General features: G+C 38.4%; 1 protein-coding gene across 1 annotated transcript; it reads left to right on the top strand.

Annotated features, from left to right (window-relative positions):
• The first annotated feature begins 3,567 nt into the window (after positions 1-3,567).
• Positions 3,568-4,194, top strand: LOC146000542 (E3 ubiquitin-protein ligase MARCHF2-like). Its single transcript, XM_083138289.1, has one exon. It carries the CDS (start codon positions 3,568-3,570, stop codon positions 4,192-4,194), a length of 627 nt encoding a protein of 208 aa, XP_082994415.1.
• Positions 4,195-8,552: the final 4,358 nt, after the last annotated feature.

Here is an 8,552-nt window from a genome sequence, read left to right as displayed (position 1 = left end):
CATCCTTCGTTAAGGTCCAATATCATATTTCCTGGTATCCTCATTAGCTTCACGTTAGTTGTTAGTTCCTTCAGGAATTTTCGTGGACACTTGTCAGATATATTTCCATTAAACTTGGGCAAGTGTTGTAATTCATTAGGCTTAGGGATTCTTGTCTTATATCTTCCATTGTCGCTCCCTTCTTCACTACTTTTCCATTTCCTTTTCTTCCTATTATGATTCCTTTTATGCTTTATTTCCTCCTCTGTAGTCGATTGGTCGCTACTAGTTTCCTTTTTTATTCTCCTCTTTTCATACTCTTCTTTTCCATCATTTCCTTCTCGATTGAAACCTATTGGCTTATCTTGTATTCTCATATCCTCTATTTTAGGGATTATTCCTCTCCATTGTACTTTATTCTCTTTCTTTCCTTTGTCGATCTTACTTTCGAGGGTTTGCTTCTTCTTATTACTCTCCTCTAATTCTTCCCTAACTTCTTGTCGCTCTCTAATTATCATTTCTCTGAATTTCAAAGTTTATTTTATTATTGTTTCTTCTGTCACAATCTTCATTTCTTCTACTCTGTTTTCTACTTCATCTATTTTGAAGATGTTAATATCTATCTGCTTCTTATTTGCCAAAATTTTGTTTTCTAAACTTGTACTCCTCTGCTGGCATTCTTCACTCACTCTTGAAGCTTCCTTTTCGATCTTTCTATTAGTTTCTTCATGTTTCTTCTACAAATTCCTGATGCTACTTAAGTTTCTTCATCTATGTAACATCATCCTTTCCTTATTCTTTATTTACATCTTTTGGTTCGTTCATTGGTCTTGCTAATGAGCCTTTTAGATCCTGGCTGGATTGATTTTGACTTGTACGTGGATCATTAGATACGCTTCCGTTTGTACCTTTGTATATACTTCCTGGAATGGTATGTATATCTAGGTTCTGCAGCTTATATGCACGTTCTTGTTTGGAAACGTCGTGCAATAGACCCAGTGGATCATAGTTGATGATTGGAGGTTGTATGATTTCTCCTCCTTCCCTTTTTTTGTCTTGCCAGAATAGATTCTCTCGTTTTCCTGCCTCCTCTCTTTCCTCGTTTTTTTGGCATCACCTTATACAAATTGACGGAAATATTAAGAAAATCTATCTCCCAGATAGACAAAGAGAAAGGGGTTAGTTAAAGATCGCCGCCTGGCCAGTGCTAACCTTAACTTGGAGCTGCAATAGATGCGCCTACTAAAAGTGCTTGGGTGCCTGCGGTGAAATGGCATTACACCTGGGAAAACAACCCAAAAGCTGCATGAAACTCTTGAGTTCGTGGGAACCGTAATAGACTCAGAATCATAATTACAATTCGACTTCTTTACTTTTATATAATGATCACTTATGCTATTACTGAATATTAATTACCCTTTCCACCTTATTTATATCCTGTTATTGTGCTAAGTTCATTTATTTATTTCATTATAATTAGTATTAATATCTACAATCATTATTTCACCACATCAGCACTTTCCCTTTTTCCTTTTTACAATAGTAGCCATTTTCTTGAGTGCTGCCATCTCTAGCCCACTTCCTAAACTGCTTTAAGCATCATCAAATATAAGCGTCGTTCTTTTTGCCTGCTGCCATCTATGATCCTCTACCTCAAACAACAACAATGCAGTTTGTGTACGTGACAGTTTGTATACGTGACAGGGACCAGATTTCAGGACTTTGTAAACCTTGCGCAAATTAAACCATAATTTTTTGACTGTGTAAACCAGTTGTGTGGGTATCTGTGAACAAATTTTTCATGAAATGGAGAAGTATTTTTACTGTTGTTTAGCTGTTAATAGCTAGTGCATGGGAATCCTGTTATTTAGGATAAACACCTAAAATAAGCCCCCAAATAGTCATTTTCTGTTAAATCTTTTGAAAATGTGTTTAGTTTCTGGAAACAAATTTTATAAATATAACAAATGATTTGGTTAATTCTATTTTTGTATGATTAAGAGTCAGAGTTGGCCTAGATTGGTGTGGGGCATATGGTATACAATATTTGCAAGGCCTTCAAAATTTATCAGATTTTTGTTCCTTAGTCTGAAGTACAGGTGTTCTATATACGAGGGGTTGAAATTATAATACAGTATAAACATTATATGAGATATTTCCAGTGGCGTGCCCTGGGGTTTTCGAAAGGGAGGGGTAATGTATACTTTTTCTTGGAAGTCAGCCCTCATTTTGTTATATTTTCCTACATTTGACGTTCTTTTTTTAGGAATACTGGGCAAAGGGGGGTGGGTTATAACCCCCATCAACCCCCCTTGGGCATGCCACTGGATATTTCGTATTATTATCTAAGAGCAATAAGCAGAATATGTTGATGCTTCAAACTGAGAATTATGGATTTTTAATATTATTGTTTTATTTCAATTCTGATGTACTCCTGATGTGACATGCATTATATTTAATTATAAAACTGGGTGTGTTCAATATCAAACTGCTTTTTTTTTATTGGATTTTGTCGCTGTAGTGAATTTACATTGTTTCATATAAAATAATATTTTCACATAACGATTTCATTCTATAAGTAAATGAACAATCCATATTAACTATTTTTGATGCAAATATTTTAACATGATTTTCATGTAGTAGCCTACTTTGTTTATATGATTTCAGTAATTTTGGATATGTTTAGCAATATCAAAATAACCCACGAACATTAGTTACTTAATTGGAAGCACCAGTGTCCTATAAACTTGTAAAAAACTGCACACAAACCATTATGTGTATCTAGCACAGGCTGAAGCGAGGGGCCTTGGGCAAGTGCCCAAGTTGCCACCCCTTAGGGCCGGCTCTGTTAAGAGTTTCCCTTTACTTCGCACCATGTTATAAAACATACAACATTATGTTTACAAGACAATTTATTTGTATGGATTTAATCCAAACCATTCTATTTGAAAACATTTATTTATTTTTAAATATGAATTCTACAGAAGTGTTTCTGAACTTTACGTTCAGCTGTTTTTTAGAAACATTTTACTGATCTGGGACATTATTTGTACAATTAATATGTGATGCTATCTGATACATGCATGTTAACTCAATAAATGTTGCTGGCCTTCTACGATGCTAAGTCCAAGGTTTGAATCCCAGCCTGGGCATGGATGTTCCATGTGTGTCCCTTCATCAATTTCATCCTCATCTTTGTGATTAGCCAAAAGTGGCAGAAATGCGAAGTAAAATAAACCAAATCAATCAATCAAACTCAATAAGTGTTGTGTTACATTTGAAACACTGTGGAAGAACAACAGAGTGTTTTTCTGTCAGTTCTTTGTTGCTATGCTACAGGTCAAAGCTTTCTGAATATATTAAGTACACATTGACTACTAAATTTTTCTCTATATTCTCATCATATAACATACAAGTACATACTATGCCTTTTGTAGTTGAAAATTCTAGCAAAGTAATTATTGCCTTCTATTGAACAAGAAGTTTAGAAATCAAGTTGGTTGAATATTTGCTTTGCATATGGATCTTCTTGACTTCGGAAATCCCGTGTATTGTTTGAAAATATAAATTCTGCCTGAAGCTCTCTACATGTCCCAGACAGAGCAAACGGGTTGTTGTGGCGAAGGTGAGAATGCTGAAGAATTCTGCCGGATATGTAGACAGTCTGAGAGTAATGGAAGGTTACAGTCTGCCTGTTACTGCAAGGGCACCATGGGCTTGATCCATGTTCCTTGTCTGCAGCATTGGCTCCAGGAATCTGGTGGCAGCAACTGCGAGCTCTGTGGCTACGAGTACAATATGGTCCGTGTGCCCAAATACAGCATAATGGAGTCCATTTGGAAGTGGATGAAGAATCCAGGAAGTGTGGATCAAGCGAGGAGTCTCTGGTTTGACATAGCTTCCTTCATTGTCTTCACCCCCTTAGCGATCCTCTGCACTTACATATGTGTGATCGCAACAAGGAACTACACTAGACTAGATCGACCACTTAAGGCTACTCTACAGTGGACTAGCCTTGCGATTTTATTGTTCATGGCTGCCATTGATGTTGTGTACGCTGCATGGGTAGTTCTGAGATTAAGGTACCAGTCTGGTGTCTGGTACCACTGGTACAAGCAGAAATGTGGAGTGCAAGTTGTGGTCAGCGATAATCAGCTCATTAAATCTACAGAGGTCAGACTTGAACCAGAAGAAATGGCAGATGACATGGTGTAATGTATCTGTGTATGTTGAATATTGCTGTAAACTTTGTAGTTAGCTTATATGGTTGCATTAATAAAGAAAATCAGGCATTTTAAAATCTGTATTCTTGTGCTTTTAAAATCGAATCTAGTACTAATAGGTAGTGGTCAAGCCTGAGGAAACTGTTGGGCAAATCTCTCAAACCTGGTGACCCCAACTCTCCCACCACATGAGTTTAGTAATTGTGAGAGATTTATTGTTATCCTAACAGGTTTATTTGAGCCTACTAGAGTCTATTTGCACTAGTCGCTAGCAAATAGATAGCACCAGTTATTCTGATAGATTCAATACTGTAAGAGGCCAGATGAACAACTGGTATAAAAGATTCAAAGGGGAACGAACAAATATCACTGGTGCTGCTGCCTCTATGACTGCTGGAAGTGGGAGGCAAGGATTAGAGCAAGAGCAGAAATATAGAAAATTCTTTTAAAATTAATGCGTAATTGTAACCAGAGCCATCGCCTGAAGGGGTTGACGGAGAACACGAATCCCCAACTGAAAACGGAAAAATTTACATTTGTATTGTTTTCTGCAAAGTAAACACTACATTTCAAAGATTCTTATTTTACAAAGCAGCTTTTCTCATTCATAAGGTCTTATGGTGAAACATGAAACACTGTTCTTATTTATGTAAGTTGTGAGAAACTATTTCCTTCTATACTACTATTGGTGATAGATATCTTGACATAAGCCTTTAGGCCAGGGCCGTCCAAACGATTTTTTTCTCCCACATGTATACAAGCCCAATAAGTGCATGACATACTCAGTTTTATAAGTACTACCCAGATAACACAGACAGCTTGCTGCAAGCATGAAGCAAGCTTACCATGGCAAGCTAAGTAGCTAGCAGCAAGCTTGCCATGGAAAGCTATTAGCTGGATGCACGCTTGCATTAAGCAATCTAGTTACCACAATTGGAAGTTGCAGAAGCTTGCCAAGGCATGCTTGCGTCAAGCTTTTCATAACTAGCTGTAAGCTTACAGAATGCAATGCTCGAAGTAAGCCATAATGTGTATCTTCATCTAAATTTATATATATATATATCTGTATAAACAATAAACATGGCTGTAATGTGCATCGTATATATGCATAACAGCAAAACTAAAAACAATTGGAGCTAATTAACAGCAAACACCCATGTTTGTAACGTCACAGTTTCCTTTTCCAGTTGATAAAACTTTTCCTGCTCCCACCAAAATAGGCAACGGTTAGGCTGGAGAGTTCGATGAACTAACCAATCTCTAACTATACGCTGATAAAAAAAAATTCTCTTTGCAGTACTTAGCTCCTGATAGTCTGGGATAAAAGTATTTATCATGGGAGTTTCACTATTATTCATCACATTACATTTTCTGATCTTCCTTGCAACTTCAATATTCACACATCTTTCGAAGGATATTAAAACACATTCTTTCACTAATTACAATCAAAGTTATCCTTATTTGTGTTACTAAAAACTTATGTTTGTTTTACATTTGAGTTGCACTGCCATTTAGTGTACGCTGCATGAAATTGCTTTGGTGCTTTATTCACACTGGAATTCATTCCACTGTATTTCAGTTTTATTTCATTTTGTCACTATTGTTTATGTTTAATAAGTATCTCTATTGTTATATTAAATGGGTGTGTCTATTGTTTTATTTTTTCAAAAAATGCATCCAATCACGCTAGGTATCACATGCATCAAGCTTACGTCCAGCTTGCCGTGTGAAGCTTGCTTTGACAAGCTATAAGGAAACTATCGTAAGCTTGCCACAAGCTTATGTGCTATCTGGGTAAGGTGGCCCTCATTAGTGCAGAAAGTAGGAATTCTTACTAGGGCAAGGGGGTGTTTGCTTGAGCTTTAAGGCTAGCTGAGGAGATGCTTTTATGTTTTAGAAATGAGAGAAATAGGACAGCTGCGTGGATGCTTTGGATAAATTTTCCCAGCTGAGGAAATACCCCCTCACCCCCTCCATTTCGAGCATTGGCTCACATAAAAAACCACAGTGAACCGTTGATGACCACTATAGAATATATTGTATGAAACTGATTTAGGAATAATTTTCGGCTTGACAGGTGTACATTTTGTGGAGTATGTTGCAGTACTTGAAACATTGTAATCAAGACAGTACACTGAAACTATTGCGAGGTGTAAGGGAGATGTAATACCAAAGCGATAAAGCTACACGCGACCCACGTCGCTTGAGGATTTCACCAATCGGACGCAAGACCTGTCATGCCACTATGATGTGAAACGTTGCTGTTGGCTCCTTCCCAAGTAACATGTGTCACGTGTCGGTGCAGTCCGCCTGGCGTATTTTGATGTAAGGTGTCTTAGCTCCCGATCGCCAGTTATGGCAGTCTACCTTTCACCACGGTCAGGGACGGCGGCAGGGGGGCGCGAAGGGATGCTTGCGCACCCCTTTCAGCGCACCCTATCCAAAACCTATATTCTACGGAAAATATTGCCTCTTACAGTGTCATGTTATGTCATGTCCTTGTCATATTGAGGACCGAATGTTAGGTCCAGAAGTGAGAGTACTGCTATTATTTACAACAGGCAAGCATTGCTCCTACTCTCAAAGAGACTCCGCATTTATTTTCCTGTACTGTCTTTCTTTTTTCAGAATTGTTGTTAAGAATGGTTTCTTCGGGTGTTTTTGCTTGTGTTTTTTAAATAAATATATGTAGCTTACATTGTTAGTTCTTGTATGTTTTCCCTTGCACTATTGATACACGGTTTTGTTGTCCGCCTACTTGTTCTTCCTCTTTTATACAAGGCACATTGGAACAAAAATTTCAGTTGCTTTCAAGTATCATCAGCTCGTTCTCGGTAAATTATTTGAGGCGAGTTGTATCGTGATGGTAGTTTCCTTGTTAATTCGTTCTATTTGTTCTAGTAAACGTATCATTTCAGACTTTTTCAAAGACTGTTACGAAGAAGCCAGAAATTCGCGAGGAAATGTTATAGTTCGTTTTTGGCGACAGTGTGGCCTAAGGGATTATAACTAAGAAGTTGCTGTGCACTTAACGTTTTGTCCTGACCACAGCATCTAGGTAGACGGAAGGTAGGCTATGTATTATGTAAAACGAACGCATATGAAAAGAGGGGTAAGAAAGCAACAGAATATTTTCAGAAAAGTGAAACAGTACAAAAAGAGTGAAGAGAGATGCATGAAAGTGACCACATGATTTCGTATTTATTGTGTTATTTTCTTTTTTAAATTGCAGAACTTTAGGTTGCATACTAGTAGCGATTTATTTCTTTTACCCAACGCACACCTACTGAACATTCAGCAGTAGTTGTCACCTGTACAACGTATTTAACATTTGATTTACAACTGAATTTTGTACCCTGTGATCAAGAGATCTCTGGTTCGATACCCGATGGACACGGACGTCCGCAGGACTTTTTTCCATGGAGGGGCAAGGAAGGTATTTTTTTCTCCAGGGGGGGGGGGGCAAACAAGGCACATTTTCCCCATAAGGCCTCCCTTGAACAAACTGTTCTTTCCAAATTTCCAAACGTCGTTCTTTTACTAAAATCAGGCAAAAATGAAGCAAGGCAAGTCACTTGTATTCTATGATGCCTACAAAAAGTTAATTGATATTTGACTTAGGGACTGAAACATGCATCCATATTTCTTGTTTTCTTCATTTTGAACGTCGCGGCCCCTAAATTTCATTCCACACCCTTAGATGATTAATCCTGGCGCCGCAGCTGACCACGGTAGGGATATGTTCGTGGGCTGATTGCTATATTGCACCTTGCTGGACCCAGACAACCAGCTAATGCTTATGACACGTTAGTTCTGAACCTGTGATATCCCATCCAGTTCCCAGGTCCCCTTTGTGTAGATCCCTGTGGTGCATCCTTGTTTGGCTGCTTGTAATACGAATCGATGGAATCGCAGAGAGGATTGTGAAGGTACGCTGGGATCCCAGCTGGTCCTTCCGCTTTTTCTTCCGGTCACCCCTCTGTGTAGTGGCGTACGCAGGGGGGGTTGATGGGGGTTATAATCTCCCTTTGGCCCAGTATTCCTAAAACAAGAAGTTCAAAGGCAATAAAATATGGCAAAATGAGGGGTGGCTACTAAAAAATATATACGTAGTCCCCCTTTCCAAAAAGGTAGTGATTGCTGCTACAACTGTTTTAAGCATTGCCATTGGCTGGTAGCTTTTTGTGGTGTGATAATAATCTGTGGTGGTTAGGTAAGGCCATTGGGTTAGGCTTGTCGAGTTTGGTTCTCTTAGAAGAAGAAGAAGACGAAAATGGTTATAGCAGCAATACCGACCTTTCCAAAATCCTGGGCACGCCACTGCCTCTGTTGTCCTATCAGCCACCCCTC

The sequence above is a fragment of the Lepisma saccharinum genome, chromosome 16 (genome assembly GCF_977018435.1).
Source record: "Lepisma saccharinum chromosome 16, izLepSacc3.1, whole genome shotgun sequence".
In the NCBI taxonomy this organism is placed as follows: domain Eukaryota; kingdom Metazoa; phylum Arthropoda; class Insecta; order Zygentoma; family Lepismatidae; genus Lepisma; species Lepisma saccharinum.
The sequence above is the reverse complement of the archived record's forward strand: the minus strand, read 5'-3'. Positions and strand labels throughout refer to the sequence as shown.

What these genes read in the sequence shown, in the direction of transcription:
- LOC146000542 (XM_083138289.1), top strand. Translation starts at nt 3,568, where the DNA reads ATGTCCCAGACAGAGCAAACGGGTTGTTGTGGCGAAGGTGAGAATGCT.